Source organism: Nansenia antarctica (genome assembly GCF_963989245.1).
Source record: "Nansenia antarctica genome assembly, chromosome: 10".
Taxonomy (NCBI): domain Eukaryota; kingdom Metazoa; phylum Chordata; class Actinopteri; order Argentiniformes; family Microstomatidae; genus Nansenia; species Nansenia antarctica.
In genome coordinates this window covers 37,689,390-37,707,277 of record NC_137680.1, presented here as the reverse complement: position 1 = coordinate 37,707,277, position 17,888 = coordinate 37,689,390, and the positions used below count along the sequence as shown (strand labels likewise).

The 17,888-nt window shown below is 46.6% G+C and overlaps 1 protein-coding gene across 1 annotated transcript; it reads right to left on the bottom strand.

The window, feature by feature from the left end:
- Nucleotides 1–7,190: 7,190 nt before the first annotated feature.
- On the bottom strand, nt 7,191–13,179 carry LOC308166928 (neuronal acetylcholine receptor subunit alpha-4-like; the record flags this gene model as incomplete). The annotated part of the gene is made up of 6 exons (XM_080541251.1): nt 7,191–7,316; nt 10,395–10,631; nt 10,863–11,046; nt 11,374–11,963; nt 12,413–12,629; nt 13,118–13,179. 6 exons carry the CDS (start codon nt 13,177–13,179, stop codon nt 7,191–7,193), a joined length of 1,416 nt encoding a protein of 471 aa, XP_080397377.1.
- Between the last annotated feature and the right edge of the window lie 4,709 nt (nt 13,180–17,888).

Genomic DNA, 17,888 nt, shown 5'->3' with positions numbered 1-17,888 from the left:
TGATTGGCTGTTTCCTCAGACGGATGTTTGTGATTGGCTGTTTCCTCAGACGGCTGTTTGTGATTGGCTGTTTCCTCAGACGACAGTTTGTGATTGGCTGTTTCCTCAGACGACTGTTTGTGATTGGCTGTTTGTGATTGGCTGTTTGTGATTGGCTGTTTCCTCAGATGACTGTTTGTGATTGGCTGTTCCCTCAGACGACAGTTTGTGATTGGCTGTTTCCTCAGACGGCTGTTTGTGATTGGCTGTTTCCTCAGACGACTGTTTGTGATTGGCTGTTTCCTCAGACGGCTGTTTGTGATTGGCTGTTTCCTCAGACGACTGTTTGTGATTGGCTGTTTCCTCAGACGACTGTTTGTGATTGGCTGTTTGTGATTGGCTGTTTCCTCAGATGACAGTTTGTGATTGGCTGTTTCCTCAGACGACTGTTTGTGATTGGCTGTTTCCTCAGACGGCTGTTTGTGATTGGTTGTTTCCTCAGACGGCTGTTTGTGATTGGCTGTTTCCTCAGACGACTGTTTGTGATTGGCTGTTTCCTCAGACGACAGTTTGTGATTGGCTGTTTCCTCAGACGACTGTTTGTGATTGGCTGTTTCCTCAGATGACTGTTTGTGATTGGCTGTTTCCTCAGACGACAGTTTGTGATTGGCTGTTTCCTCAGACGACTGTTTGTGATTGGCTGTTTCCTCAGACGACTGTTTGTGATTGGCTGTTTCCTCAGACGGCTGTTTGTGATGGGCTGTTTCCTCAGACGACTGTTTGGGATTGGCTGTTTCCTCAGACGACTGTTTGTGATTGGCTGTTTCCTCAGACGACTGTTTGTGATTGGCTGTTTCCTCAGACGACAGTTTGTGATTGGCTGTTTCCTCAGACGGCTGTTTGTGATTGGCTGTTTCCTCAGACGGCTGTTTGTGATTGGCTGTTTCCTCAGACGACAGTTTGTGATTGGCTGTTTCCTCAGACGACTGTTTGTGATTGGCTGTTTGTGATTGGCTGTTTCCTCAGATGACTGTTTGTGATTGGCTGTTTCCTCAGACGACAGTTTGTGATTGGCTGTTTCCTCAGACGACTGTTTGTGATTGGCTGTTTCCTCAGACGGCTGTTTGTGATTGGCTGTTTCCTCAGACGCCTGTTTGTGATTGGCTGTTTCCTCAGACGACAGTTTGTGATTGGCTGTTTCCTCAGACGACTGTTTGTGATTGGCTGTTTGTGATTGGCTGTTTCCTCAGATGACTGTTTGTGATTGGCTGTTTCCTCAGACGACAGTTTGTGATTGGCTGTTTCCTCAGACGGCTGTTTGTGATTGGCTGTTTCCTCAGACAACTGTTTGTGATTGGCTGTTTCCTCAGACGACAGTTTGTGATTGGCTGTTTCCTCAGACGGCTGTTTGTGATTGGCTGTTTCCTCAGACGGCTGTTTGTGATTGGCTGTTTCCTCAGACGGCTGTTTGTGATTGGCTGTTTCCTCAGACGACAGTTTGTGATTGGCTGTTTCCTCAGACGACTGTTTGTGATTGGCTGTTTGTGATGGGCTGTTTCCTCAGATGACTGTTTGTGATTGGCTGTTTCCTCAGACGACAGTTTGTGATTGGCTGTTTCCTCAGACGACTGTTTGTGATTGGCTGTTTCCTCAGACGACAGTTTGTGATTGGCTGTTTCCTCAGACGGCTGTTTGTGATTGGCTGTTTCCTCAGACGGCTGTTTGTGATTGGCTGTTTCCTCAGACGGCTGTTTGTGATTAGCTGTTTCCTCAGACGACAGTTTGTGATTGGCTGTTTGTGATTGGCTGTTTCCTCAGATGACTGTTTGTGATTGGCTGTTTCCTAAGACGGCTGTTTGTGATTGGCTGTTTCCTCAGACGGCTGTTTGTGATTGGCTGTTTCCTCAGACGGCTGCTTGTGATTGGCTGTTTCCTCAGACGACTGTTTGTGATTGGCTGTTTCCTCAGACGGCTGTTTGTGATTGGCTGTTTCCTCAGACGACTGTTTGTGATTGGCTGTTTCCTCAGACGGCTGTTTGTGATTGGCTGTTTCCTCAGACGCCTGTTTGTGATTGGCTGTTTCCTCAGATGACAGTTTGTGATTGGCTGTTTCCTCAGACGACTGTTTGTGATTGGCTGTTTGTGATTGGCTGTTTCCTCAGATGACTGTTTGTGATTGGCTGTTTCCTCAGACGACAGTTTGTGATTGGCTGTTTCCTCAGACGGCTGTTTGTGATTGGCTGTTTCCTCAGACGACTGTTTGTGATTGGCTGTTTCCTCAGACGACAGTTTGTGATTGGCTGTTTCCTCAGACGGCTGTTTGTGATTGGCTGTTTCCTCAGACGGCTGTTTGTGATTGGCTGTTTCCTCAGACGACAGTTTGTGATTGGCTGTTTCCTCAAACGACTGTTTGTGATTGGCTGTTTCCTCAGACGGCTGTTTGTGATTGGCTGTTTCCTCAGACGGCTGTTTGTGATTGGCTGTTTCCTCAGACGACAGTTTGTGATTGGCTGTTTCCTCAGACGACTGTTTGTGATTGGCTGTTTGTGATTGGCTGTTTCCTCAGATGACTGTTTGTGATTGGCTGTTTCCTCAGACGACAGTTTGTGATTGGCTGTTTCCTCAGACGACTGTTTGTGATTGGTTGTTTCCTCAGACGACTGTTTGTGATTGGCTGTTTCCTCAGACGGCTGTTTGTGATTGGCTGTTTCCTCAGACGACAGTTTGTGATTGGCTGTTTCCTCAGACGGCTGTTTGTGATGGGCTGTTTCCTCAGACGACTGTTTGTGATTGGCTGTTTCCTCAGACGACTGTTTGTGATTGGCTGTTTCCTCAGATGACAGTTTGTGATTGGCTGTTTCCTCAGACGGCTGTTTGTGATTGGCTGTTTCCTCAGACGGCTGTTTGTGATGGGCTGTTTCCTCAGACGACTGTTTGTGATTGGCTGTTTCCTCAGACGACTGTTTGTGATTGGCTGTTTCCTCAGATGACAGTTTGTGATTGGCTGTTTCCTCAGACGGCTGTTTGTGATTGGCTGTTTCCTCAGACGGCTGTTAGTGATTGGCTGTTTCCTCAGACGACAGTTTGTGATTGGCTGTTTCCTCAGACGACTGTTTGTGATTGGCTGTTTGTGATTGGCTGTTTCCTCAGATGACTGTTTGTGATTGGCTGTTTCCTCAGACGACAGTTTGTGATTGGCTGTTTCCTCAGACGACTGTTTGTGATTGGCTGTTTCCTCAGACGGCTGTTTGTGATTGGCTGTTTCCTCAGACGACAGTTTGTGATTGGCTGTTTCCTCAGACGACTGTTTGTGATTGGCTGTTTGTGATTGGCTATTTCCTCAGATGACTGTTTGTGATTGGCTGTTTCCTCAGACGACAGTTTGTGATTGGCTGTTTCCTCAGACGGCTGTTTGTGATTGGCTGTTTCCTCAGACGACTGTTTGTGATTGGCTGTTTCCTCAGACGACAGTTTGTGATTGGCTGTTTCCTCAGACGGCTGTTTGTGATTGGCTGTTTCCTCAGACGGCTGTTTGTGATTGGCTGTTTCCTCAGACGGCTGTTTGTGATTGGCTGTTTCCTCAGACTACAGTTTGTGATTGGCTGTTTCCTCAGATGACTGTTTGTGATTGGCTGTTTGTGATGGGCTGTTTCCTCAGATGACTGTTTGTGATTGGCTGTTTCCTCAGACGACAGTTTGTGATTGGCTGTTTCCTCAGACGACTGTTTGTGATTGGCTGTTTCCTCAGACGACAGTTTGTGATTGGCTGTTTCCTCAGACCGCTGTTTGTGATTGGCTGTTTCCTCAGATGGCTGTTTGTGATTGGCTGTTTCCTCAGACGGCTGTTTGTGATTGGCTGTTTCCTCAGACGACAGTTTGTGATTGGCTGTTTGTGATTGGCTGTTTCCTCAGATGACTGTTTGTGGCAAACAGCCAATCACAAACAGCCGTCTGAGGAAACAGCCAATCACAAACAGCCGTCTGAGGAAACAGCCAATCACAAACAGTCGTCTGAGGAAACAGCCAATCACAAACAGTTGTCTGAGGAAACAGCCAATCACAACAGTCGTCTGAGGAAACAGCCAATCACAAACAGTCGTCTGAGGAAACAGCCAATCACAAACTGTCGTCTGAGGAAACAGCCAATCACAAACAGTCATCTGAGGAAACAGCCAATCACAAACAGCCAATCACAAACAGTCGTCTGAGGAAACAGCCAATCACAAACAGCCGTCTGAGGAAACAGCCAATCACAAACAGCCGTCTGAGGAAACAGCCAATCACAAACAGCCGTCTGAGGAAACAGCCAATCACAAACAGCCGTCTGAGGAAACAGCCAATCACAAACTGTCGTCTGAGGAAACAGCCAATCACAAACAGTCGTCTGAGGAAACAGCCAATCACAAACAGTCGTCTGAGGAAACAGCCAATCACAAACAGCCGTCTGAGGAAACAGCCAATCACAAACAGCCGTCTGAGGAAACAGCCAATCACAAGCTAAAGCAGATGTGGACCATGCAACATGACAATGACCCAAAACATGCCAGTAAATCCACCAACGAACGGCTCAAAAGGAAGAAATGGAGAGTTCTGGAAAGGCCAAGTGAAAGCCCGGATCTGAATCCTATTGAGATGCTGTGGGGTGATTTGAAACGGGCTGTGCAAGACAAGACACCCCTCAAACACCACACATCTGGAATAATTCTGCATGGAGGAATGGGAACAACTGTGTCAGAGATTTAATCGAGGTTATTTCAGCCAAAAAGTGCAATACCAGCTATGAGGAAGGCAAGTTAGTTTTCATTGTTTTTTTTTACACATTTCACTTACTTTCAGAATGTCCTTTTGGCCATTTATTTGTTATTTATAGCTCATGGACCTCAATATATCCCGTGTATCAACAGCCAGTCCAGGTGTGTCCCAATGATCTAAAGCAGCAGCGTCCTCCTCTCTCTATCTACATGTCCTTTATGGGTCATTTTTTTAATACGGTGCCTTTTCCGTCCCCAGTACTAAATCATGTTGTATTTTGTCTAAATTTGGACAAATACTAATTCCATTAGGTTTTTCATGTATAGTCAATTGTTATTTATTATGAATACAATGATATGGGCTTCTAAGTTGTTGTTTTCTACATTTTAAAAGCTTTGGTTAAAGATGTAAATTTGATTTTGCATGGGATTTGGGATGTCCCCAGTGTTGTTCATTCAACTTCAATCCCAAAAATAACTATTAAAAACATATACATTTCCAAATATGTTATTATTATTTCATTTTCCTGATCAATATCTATTGAAATCAAATATAGTTTTTTATCCTTTTTTTTTATTTTGTACAAAAAAATAAGGTTTTGCTTACAATATTGCTTGTCCCTGCGATCACTGTCCACCCTGTTATGCTGTGTTAATGTCCCTTTTAAAAGAAAACCATATTTCTCAATCACATCACTCTCATGAGGTGACATCACATCAGAGGAGGGGATTTCAAATGTGGTAAGCTGTGTGATTTTCTACCTCTTTTACCATCTGATTTTTATGTTTTTATCCAGTGAGTTTAATGTGGTTGACCATAACGTGTCCACCCTGTTATGCCTAAATATTGAGGAGATCAATCAAATTGAATAATTTCAAAAAAAGTATTTAGTGCAAATTAGATTCCTCATCAAATATTCATGGTCATTCTAGGCATTATGCTAACACAGGCAGGCTAAAGGCTAACTTTAACTCAAAATGTCCACCCTGTTAGTGTCCACCCTGTTATGTGTCCACTCTGTTCTGGAGACACTCGCCCTATTCAACTACAGAGGGTATTCTAAATAAAATAAAATGTAGGTGCCTGAGCTCGACCACTATGTTTTTCAGCAAGCTAGATATGTCCTTTATATAATAGAACATTAAAATATAGATAAATCAACCATTTATTTTTCACAAGTTATGAAGTCCAAATGGCACCGTATTAAAAAAATGACCCTTATGCTAACTGACCTGGAAAGAATTTAGGCACCTTTAAATCATTTAGAAAGCACCTAAAACAGTGGATGATCAACACACACATCTGTCAACATTGAAATGTCCTGTCCTATACCTGTATGTCATGTGTACCGCCTGTCTGTGTACCGCCTAACATGTCTTACCTGTACAGTCTGTGTTGCTTGTTTTTAGTCTGCTTATCGTGCGTATATGTTGCTTGCTCTTTTAACCCCCTATGTTATGCCCTTAAGCTAAATGCTTGTCCTGTCTAGTTTTTTGTGCCTAGGTCTACCTATATTTTATCTTTTAAATGTACTTTTTTCCTCCAGGGAGCCGTATAAGACATCATGGCATAGGGACTGCGGATGAAAACTAACTCTGGTGTATTTACAATTTATTTTTGTTTTATTAATATGCACTGTCCCTTGAATAAATAAATGAATCTGAATCTGAAACACAGGACAGAAGACAAGAGGGAGGACGACTTTCAGCTGATGGTTTCATCTGTTCAGGTCTATAATGTCAGTGCAGAACAGTAGGAGACAAAGAGATACGTAAAGGCAGCACTCAAGTTGAGGGGGGATGAAGGGGGGTGGCATGGCCCCCCTGAAATAAAAACAGTCAAAATCATCCCCCTTCTAAAACTGCCCTCCCCCCTTTCTATCCCTTATGTCATTTTATCAATGAACGTGGCATTACTGCTATTTCAACATTTAGTTTTGCGCATATTGAGTAAAATACTGTGGGCGAGGGAGGGGGCACGCACACATGCAATGACATTTTTACCAAGTCACTGACACTGAAGTCACTGACGCTGTGGGGATGCTAAAATTGTCCCCATATGATAAAATCATTTCATTTTAATTTAATTTAATTTATTTATTTTTGCTTTGCTTTGCTTTTTGCTTTTTTGAGATTGTCATACATGTCATACATTTTTATTTGTATACAATTAATTAATTTCCCCATGGGCAAAAAAGGAGCAGGAAGAAGAAAAATCTTATAATTACCTGCCCCCTATTCATCATCAACAAAAATTACTCTTGATGGTCGGCGCACAACCAGAATTTGCACAAAATAATGTATATAATATTACAAAAATTAACAATGAAACCTACCAAGACCAACAAAGAAACAAACAATGAGCAAATTAACAATAACATTTATTTATTTTAAATAAAAAGACCACCTCCCCCCTGATTGTCTTTTCCAACTTGAGTACTGAGTAAAGGAATGGAGTTTCTAGATCATTCCAGCCAGCCAAGGAGGCAGGAAGAGGCCGACGGTCCCCAGGATGCACACCAAGATGAACACACAGAGGAAGATGCGGTCGATCACCATGGCGACACACTTCCACTCCTGCTTGACCTGGAAGGCAATGGACACAACAATACACCCGTGTCTCAGTCCAAGTCAGAGAATTAGACAAAGACAATGTTGATTATTAGTTCTGTTATTATGATCATAATGTTTCCTATTATGTGAACCGGGTTTTAACCAGTGATGTGAATAACGGCGTTAGAATAAACGGCGTTACTAACGACGTTACTTTTTTCAGTAACGGGTAATTTAAATGATTACTATTTCCATCGCTATAACGCCGTTACCGTTACCGGTAATTCAATGCGGCGCGTTACTAGTTACTTTACTGAAGCTTCTCATTGTCATCCGACCTCAGTCACAGCTGCAACGGTGTTTTTGATTGCTGGGGAGGGGAGGGGCGAGACAACCGCTTAAGTGATCATGATTGGGTATGGTAGAGCCAACCATAGTTCAGTGTTGTGCGGATGTTTCTACACACAAACCACACGCGCGCACAGCACCACACACACACTCAAACTATCAGAGAGCAATGGCGAGTCCCGAGTGTTCTGAGGTGAACGTGGCGTTTTCACGGTGGAAATACAGGCACTATTTCAACTTCATTGAGGTAAAATGTAAAAACGTACATGTGATGTGTACTTTATGTCCCGGAGCTAAACGTTTGTCCACGTCCGTTGTAAGCAACTCTAACCTGATGAAGCATCTCTCAACGGCACACGCTTCTACAAAACTAGTGGCTAAAACCGTTGATGATGATAGCAGGCCAGGTGTGGCAAACGTGAGCTCCGCTAACAAAGAAGGACACGGAGCCACGCCGTCCAAGCAGCTAAAGCTGGATTTTTCTGCGTCAGCTCCACAAAAACTTGTGACACAGACTGAACTGAACGGAATGATAGGCAGGTATGTTGTTGAGAACATGCTTCCGTTATCAACAGTTGATTCTGACTCCTTCAGAGCCCTAATTGCCAAAATACCGGCGAGAGGAGGGGCCGGTCCGCCATGCAGAAAGACGTTTTCTAAATATATAGACGCCAAGTACGCCAAAATGAATGCCGAGCTCCAAAATAAATTTGAAGAGTTAGAATATGTCTCTACAACTGCAGACATTTGGACTGCACATAATAAAAGCTATCTTGGCGTGACCGCGCATTGGATTCATCCACATAGCATGGAACGAAGGAAAGCAGCCCTGGCATGCAGACGATTCAAGGGCCGTCATACTCACGACAGTATTGCAACTGAACTTGACTACATTCACTCATCCTATGGCATATCCCACAAAATAACATCAACTGTCACGGATAATGGCTCTAATTTCGTCAAGGCCTTCAAAATGTACCAGCCAGCCAAGGAGGATGACTCTGGGGAGGATGAGGATGAGGTGACTTTTATGAACATTAATGATGTCTTGCAAAACAGTGTTGGTGATGATGCTGTGATTACTTTGCCGCCACATCAGAGATGTGCATCGCACACATTAAACCTGGTTTCATGTACTGATGTTGACAAGTGGCTACTGTCAAGACCAGAAGCAAAAGCAATATACAGAAGTGCTACGACAAAATGCACAGGCTTATGGAACAAGGCTAGCCGTTCAACGGTGGCCGCAGAGACCGTGGATGATGTCATCGCAAGGAAGCTGCTAGTCCCTTGCACTACTACAAGATGGAACTCGTTCTATGATGCCCTTGTTCGAATCTGTGAGATCCCTATAGTCGAGCTGAACACCATCTCCTCCAAGTTCGGGTTGAAAGCCATCACTGAACGAGAGCATCAGTTCATCAGGGAGTACTGTAGTGTAATGAAGCCACTAACAGTGGCCTTAGACATTCTTCAGGGAGAAGACCACTGTTTCCATGGCACACTCCTACCCACGCTCGAGACACTGATGTTCAAGACCCTGGAACTGAAGAGTGGCCTGCAAATCCTTGTTGACCTCCCAGAGGCAGTTGTCAAGGTAAGAACTAGTATTTATCTTTAAATACATTAAATGCATCCATACATTATGAAAAGTTTTTAAATATGGTTAATGTGTAATGCTATTAGTGTGTGTGTGTGTGTGTGTGTGTGTGTGTGTTTGTTTGTGTGTGTGTGTGTAAGACAGTCAGTATAATATGCTCTTTGCATTATGTATCATTTCAGGCAATCAAAACAAGATTTGACTGACACCACGGCTAGCCCACTGCACCGTGGTAAAAAGTAACGCAATAGTTACTTTCCCTAGTAACTAGTTACTTTTATAATGAAGTAATTCAGTTACTAACTCAGTTACTTTTTGGGATAAGTAACTAGTAACTATAACTAATTACTTTTTAAAAGTAACGTGCCCAACACTGGTTTTAACTCTGTTGTAGTGTGTTGTTGTGTAGTGGTCATGTGACCTTGAGAAAGGTAGCCACATCATGAACTCACATCTGGCATCATTTATGGTATGTGTGTGAGTGTGTGTGTGTGTGTGTGTGTGTGTGTGTGTGTGTGTGTGTGTGTGTGTGTGTGTGTGACATAGATGGTCAATCATTAAATACACATTTCATACAGACAGTACAAATGATTGGGCTCTATTTTCAGCCGGCATATAACGGAAGCAGGTCCAAGCGCAGGTGTACTGTTTAGTTTGTGTCGGCAGTAACAGGTGAAATTACCACAGTCCTAGACTAGGGGGCGCTGTCTCGCATGCACTCAGGTGGGCTGAATAGCGGTCAGGTGCACTGAACAATTCTGGCCTTAAAATGAACACTAATATTACAGACACGCCCCCCCCCTAACACCAGCTCCCACGTTCGCACTAGAACTTTTTTACGTAGAACAGCACAGAACCCATAAGGTTGTGAAAAAATAGATTTCTCTTCCAAAGCATGTAGCTAGCGTGCAACACAAAACATATGTTACGGTACATGTGGGAATAGGGTACATGTGGGAAAACTAGGGTTAGGGTTAGGGTTAGGGTTAGGGGTAGGGTTAGGGTTAGGATTAGGGTTAGGGTTAGGATTAGGGTTAGGGGTAGGGTTAGACATGCCAACATGTACCAAGTCGACGTAGCACCTAACCCTAACCCTAGTTTTCCCACATGTACCGTAACACATCCACCATACTGTATTCTTATTCAGTCACTCATCCATCCACAGAGAAGTCCATGTCCTCGGCTCGGAGGTGGTCAGCGATGTACTGCACCCCCTCCACAGCCTTCCACAGGGAGGGGGACAGGGAGAGGAGACCCTGGGCATCCCTGGGGGAGTTGCTGGAGCCTCCAGCCTTGGTGACGTCTGCCCGGCCTGGACCCCCGCCTCCGCCTGTGTGACGCCGACACAGGACAGGACAGCTCCGCCTCCTCTCCTCCCCCTCCAGGGGGTGGGGCTGGTTCTGGGAGAGAGGCTGTTAAGCTCTGCGATGAAATACAATGAAAATAGAATTGAATAGAATAGAATGAGCATTTTAGATTTTTGGGGGGGACAAGCTGATATTTGTCTTCTGCCTTTTGCTGACCCTCCAACACATACGCACACACGCTCATACACACACACACACACACACGCACACACACACACACGCACACCTCTAAACCGGGGTCCTGAACCAGCATCCATGCGTTACCTTGGAGGCCTCCTTGTGCAGGCCGCAGTACTGGATGCTGCGGGAGCGACCGCGGACAGAGCTCTGGGGCCTCTCCCTCTCTCTCTCTCCCAGGCCGTACTGCACACTGAGGGAACGGAGCTTCGGCCTGGCCTGGCAGTGGTGGTGGTGGTGGTGGTGGGGGTGGTGGTGGGGGTGCTTCTCCCTGGAGCGATGGGGGAGGTGGGGTCGGAGGGGAGGAGGAGGAGGAGGCGGTGTGGAGCAGCCTGGCCGGGTGGAAGAGAAGAAGGAGGAGGAGTGGGGTGGTGGTGGGGGTTCCTCCAGGAGGATGGTGTACTGGCTGTGGCTGGAGGAGAGTGACCCGCCCAGACCCAGAGGCTTCTGCTGCTGCTGTGGTAGCCCCACCAGGGGGGCCTCCGTCTCCGTGCGCCGACCCAGGGAGAGAGAGGACGAACGGGCCAAGCTGTCCTGGGGGGCACCCTGAGGGGAGGTGGCGGAGGTGGAGGGGGAGAAGTAGGGCTCGTCCCCGGGCCCAGAACACACACCACCCCAGACGCCGTCCCCCACCGCACCGCCGCCGCGGCCGACCCTGGTTTGCGTCATCTCTACGAGCTTCCCGCCTTTGACCTCTTTGACCACGGCCGGAGGAGGACGCCGTATGCACAGGACGCCGGGCACGACGTCCAGGAAGACGGCGCGCACCCAGCGCGGCATGGTGTGCGTGCGCGGCGAGCGGTGGTGCACGTTGAGCACGAAGATGGTGATGATGATGGAGAGGGTCATGGTGAAGAGGAGGTACTCGCCGATCAGCGGGATGACCAGCGAGGTGGACGGGATGATCTCGGTGATGAGGAGGAGGAAGACGGTCAGGGAGAGGAGGACGGAGATGCACAGGGTGATCTTCTCCCCGCAGTCGGAGGGCAGGTAGAAGACCAGGACGGTCAGGCAGGAGATGAGGAGGCAGGGGACGATGAGGTTGATGGTGTAGAAGAGAGGGAGCCTCTGGATGAAGAAGGAGTAGGTGATGTCGGAGTAGACCTCGTGGCAACATTCGTACTTCTTGATGTTGTAGTTGGCCACGGCGCTGACGAGCACCCACTCGCCGCTCTCCCAGTAGTTCATCTGGCGGGTCCAGAAAGGGGGCAGGGAGAGAGGGAGAGAGAGGAAGGGAGGGAGGGAAAGAGAGTGAGAGAACAAAAGGGAAAGAAAGCAAGAGAGAGAGAGAGAGAGAGAGAGAGAGAGAGAGAGAGAGAGGAGAGAGAGAGAGAGAGAGAGAGAGAGAGAGAGAGAGAGAGAGAGAGAGAGAGAGAGGGAGAGAGAGAGAGAGAGAGAGAGAGAGAGAGAGAGAGAGAGAGAGAGAGATGAGAAATGAGAAAGGCATTCCGTTCATATTTACCCATAACAGACGATGTGTCCTCAACGTCACAGCCTGGAATGTAATGACAGGGGAAAAGAGCAGAATTCTTACCTGGTCCATGTTGCTGGCCACTCACCTGGTCCATGGTGCTGGCCCACTCACCTGGTCCATAGTGCAGGCCCACTCACCTGGTACACATTGGCTGGCCACTCACCTGGTCCACATTGCTGGCCATGCTGACCAGGTCGATCTTGGCTCTGTCGTAGGTCCACGAGCCGAACTTCATGGTGCAGTTCTGCTGGTCGAAGGGGAAGAAGGTGACGTCGATGCTGCAGGAGGACTTGTAGATGGCCGGGGGGACCCACTTGATCCAGCCGTCGTGGAAGAGGTGGGCCTTGGTCAGGTGGGTGACGGTGAAGTCACCGTCGGCACTGGAGAGGAGAGAGAGGGGAATTCATAAAATACAATGGTTCCATCTCACAGAACATAATGGAATGTAAAAACTTTGACGCTCAATATCTCTGAACTGCCCTAAACGGAGATAGAACCTTATAATTCTAAGGTCACACAGTCTGCTTAAACTAATACCATACAAACAATGATAATGTGTTCATGTTTTTATTGAACACACCATGTAAACATTCAGGGGTGGGGGGGTGGAAAAGTATTGAATACATCAGAAATGATGTCCCCAGTGTGGCTTATTACAGTACTTGTTACCTGCAGTTTGAAGCTCTTGCTAAACATTTGTTTTACTGCAACATGTACTGATCTAGCTCCAAACAAGAATGTTTGCTGGTCATGTATTTGCATGTATATGCATAACTAATGTCATAATCTGTGATTGCAACAAACTCAAAAACTTTTTTTTTCTTTTTCTTTTGTCTCCCAGTACGACTACAACGCTTGGGCAGCAGACTGGTCCAAAGAAATGAGGGGGATCTCCCTGATCAGCAGCCGGCCACTGGACAACTGGATCATGTTCCTTAACCACCGCAATGCTGACGTAGCCCACGCCCTCCTGGACGGCTTAAATAAGGTGTCCCCACCCATGGGCATCCGCATGCAGAGGCCTGTTATGTGAGTTCTCACTCTGGGTTGGAGGCACACACACACACACACACACACACACACACACACACAGTGCTATAGCACCACCTAGTGGCAGGGAGCAACATATGATACATAAGTTAATTACAACGGTGAGTCCAGCTGTGAATGGGCACAGCTAGAATTAAGGTTCCAAGCTTGAGTTAATGAGCACTTTAAGCTGCAGTATTGTACCACAGGTGTTTTACAAAGCCTTGAGTATTCTTTGCCAATCATACTTGGGTGTTATCTCAAAATGAACATGGTATCATCAGTGGAAGTCCCATTGGTTAGATGTCCCAGTGCTTTGACAGTTTTGGTCTGTGTACAGGGTGGAGTACGAGGACCGCCAGGAGTCTCTGCTCAGGGCTCTGCAGCACAACGTTACAGAGACCACCCAGATGGTTAGTCTCTGAGCATAACATGTCTAGCAATCGTCTTAATCTGTGTCCAGGTAACCACCTCTAGGTGTTGAATGAGGACTAAAGCATGTGTGTTACCTCCTCAGGTGGTGGTGATCCTCCCCAGCAACAGGAAGGATAAGTATGACAGTGTGAAGAAGTACCTGTGTGTGGACTGTCCCACCCCCAGCCAGTGTGTGTTGGCTCGCACCCTTTCCCGCCAACGGGTCGTGATGACTGTGGCCACCAAGATTGCCCTGCAGATGAACTGCAAGATGGGAGGAGAGCTCTGGAGTGTGGAGATCCCAGTAAGTCGACCCAGTAAGTGGTCAGCGATGTACTGCACCCCCTCCACGGCCTTCCACAAGGAGGGGGACAGGGAGAGGAGACCCTGGGCATCCCTGGGGGAGTTGCTGGAGCCTCCAGCCTTGGTGACGTCTGCCCGGCCTGGACCCCCGCCTCCGCCTGTGTGACGCCTTCACAGGACAGGACAGCTCCGCCTCCTCTCCTCCCCCCCCAGGGGGTGGGGCTGGTTCTGGGAGAGAGGAGGCTGTGGCTTACTGAGGCTTTTACCATTCAAGCTCTGCAGTGAAATACAATGAAAATAGAATTGAATAGAATAGAATGAGCATTTTAGATTTTTTGGGGGACAAGCTGATATTTGTCTTCTGCCTTTGCTGACCCTCCAATACATACGCACACACACTCACACACACACAAGGGCTGTCCCAAGGGCTGTCTGTGGGCCCGCAATTAAACACAGACACCTTTAATTCGGCGACCTGCTACTACTACTACTACTGTAACTGCCTCTGTCAAACAGCCCCAGACACAGGGCAGACGCACTGCTATGTTTAGCCAACTTGAATGCCAACATGGCCATCAGGGTTTTTCCTGGCTCAAAATGAGGCAGAGGTGGTACCAGTGGTGTTTGACATCGGGGGGGACCCATGAAGCAGGGCTGTCTGGGGGTCCTTAAACATCAAACACTTAATTTCTTGCATTCTGGTGAATTGATATGCACCAATTTGTGCCCTTTCTGCATCAATTTATGGTGGAAATGTCATTATTTATGTAAAGGAAAACACAATATTCAGGCACCAGATGACCATTCAAAATATAATGTAATATAATGCAATATAAGGCTCTCAGGCATTCTGTAGTTTCAAATATGTATTCTCCTTGAGCAGTCAACATACTATCAGCTATTTCGCTAGCAAAAACGAAAGCTAACTTATTTGCGAAACAGCGCCCCCGCCACCACGTCGGCGCAGTGCCGCAATTGCAGTTAGATTTTTTGGGCGACTTTGCGACGCACCGACGCACATTACGCAAGTCGACGTATTGACGTAGTCGATTACGTCGACTACGTCCCAGCCCTAACACACACACACACACACACACACACACACACACACACACACACACACACACACGCAGGGCTTAAAGAGGGAAAAAATCCTGTGCCTGAAACTTTTTCTTGGGGAGGGGGGTCACAAACTGATTAAATCACTTAAGGCCAAACTGATTGCATCACTTGTTAAGCCACTATCACTAAAACAATAGATCAATAGATCTCCATCAAGTAGAATACTGATGACTAGTGACCAGTCATGCACGAGGGCTGACGAGTTGGCGATGTTTACTTTCCTGCTGGCTAGGTGTTGTGTTGTTACTTTGGCCAGATCATCATCAAAAAATCGAACAAGGACATTGAGGATTTTGTCCATGTTAAGATTAGTAGCTTCGTCGATATTCATTGAAAAAGTTGCTTTTTTTAAGCTTTTCACACAGCCGTTTTTTAAATTCCGGGGCAAGGCCATGTGTGTTTAAATAGCTGGCGTGCTTATTGGAAACGGACAGCTTTGTCAGTGCATTTCTGTCTTCTGATAGCTTCTTGCACAAATCGACGAGTGGCTGAGCCATTGTGAAAGACAGATCAAGTTCAGCTATAAACGCGCACACTCTGATCTTTTGCTCGCAAACACGGTCGGTCATTGAAGATGAAGTGGTAGGCTACCTGTCGCCGTCGCTCCCGGCAAGGTTGTTGTATGAGCAAGCGCTCGAACCGAAGCTTGGTGACCGGGATCTGAGGCATGTCGAGCAATAACCTTCTTCCCACTACTATACTTTATACTATACGATATATATGTATATATATACTGTATATATATATATATATATACTATAGTATATACTATACTGCCGTAGACAAGTTTCTTTGAGCACGGCGTACAGAAACAAGCACCTGGCTCCCTCAGTTTGAGGCACCACGTCCCCAGCCAGCACGCCCACGTGGGTCCCATATGGTTTCAAGGTGGGCTAACCCATATGGGCCTCATGTCGGCAATGTTAGCGGGATCCACTTGGGTCCCAACTGGGATGCCCATGTGGGCTTTAGGTGGGTTCTACCTGGGCCCTAGGTGGGCCCCAACTAGGCATGTCTATATGGGACCGAGGTGGGTCCTAACTGGGATGCCCATGTGGGCTTTAGGTGGGTTCTACCTGGGCCCTAGGTGGGCCCCAACCAGGCAAGTCTATATGGGACCGAGGTGGGTCCTAACTGGGATGCCCATGTGGGCTTAAGGTGGGTTCTACCTGGGCCCTAGGTGGGCCCCAACCAGGCAAGTCTATATGGGACCGAGGTGGGCCCTAACTGGGTTTGGTTGTGCAATGGTTCCTTTGATTTCCAATGTGGGTCCTAATAAGATTTAAATATAAATAAAATAGATTAAGCAGTATTTGACATGAACCATGTTAATTCTTGTAAACACACCTAAAATAAAAATTGGGTATAACATTTTACACGTCTTAAGTTTTACCAGGATGAAAATAGACAATATATATTTTGACAAATTTATTAAAAACAATATTACAACAAGATAATAAAAATACAATGAAAATAACAATGCAGCAGTGTAAAGGTGCAGGAAAAGGCACACATCAAATGTACAGGTGTACATACAGTATATACATACAAATTGTACACTTAAAATAAAAAAATATTCCCACAATGCTCCACAGAGACTAATAACAGAACAAAATATAAGAATAAAAATGGGCGCTCTGGTAAAGTCTCTGCGTCCTCACTGGCAGGTGAGTCAGTAGGATACAACAGCAGTGACAACACACAAAAAACAGACACGTCCATACACTCAGTGACTCAGTGACTCAGTTCGGTTCGTTAGGTTCAGTTCAGTTCAGTTCTGTTCAGTACAGTACAGTTGAGTTGCAGTTACAGTAGTGTTCCTGAAGTGTTCATATGTTCAGGTCACGGCCGTTCACTCAGTGACTCAGTTCAGTTCGGTACAGTTCCAGTTCGGTGGGGGTGTGGCAGGGTAGGGGGGGGGGGGGGGGGGGGCGGAGGTGGGTGGTTGGTGGTGATGGTGGGGGTAGTGGTGGAGTCACCACCTGCCACCCTGCCCCAAGCCTGCAACCTGCTGCCCACCGAGCAGTTGTACAGTTTAATGGCTGATGGGACAAAGGAGTTATTGAACCGCTTCGTACCTGCTGGCAGTGCGATGAGCCACCAGCTGTGGCTGCTCTTCCGCCCAGCGAGGATGGGGTGGTGTGGTGTGGTGTGTCCAAGCAGTGCAATAAAAAAAAAATCTTGGGCCCTCTGTGCGTGTCTCTTCAGCCTTTCGGTTTTAATCCCCAGTGACAGAACCAACCACAGGGCAGCATTGTAGAGAAAGAGAGACAGAGACTTTGCCTACTGGGTTGGTGCATCATCCAGTTGTAGAAGCTGTGTCCGAGGTCTAACTCTTTTTCCACCTCTATCGCGAGCTCCAGTGAACCACTTGGAGAGAGCCTTTTCTGCATCCTTGTGGTTGGTTTCTTGAGTGAGGGCATTTTTCTTTAGTCCCCCTAATAGAAATGACAAGGGGCCAACTGTTAGAAATTATAGCATTATGGAACTTTCTTGAGTGACATCAGTTTAAATGTTTTGAAGATTTGTTGTGCCCCGTTTCCATTGCTGTATATACTGTCTTTGCTGTGGCATACCTTCTATTGGTATACATCAAATGTGTTGCCAAATAAAAAATGTAAAAGTTAGACTGAGCAATTCAACACTCAAACTTACCATATATGACATCATAAAGGTGCATTTCTCTGAACTTCTTGCTGTGACGTCCATGAAGGTTGAACTGGACTGCCAGATCATTTGAGAGGAGGTACGGCATCATTCTTCTGGTAGCA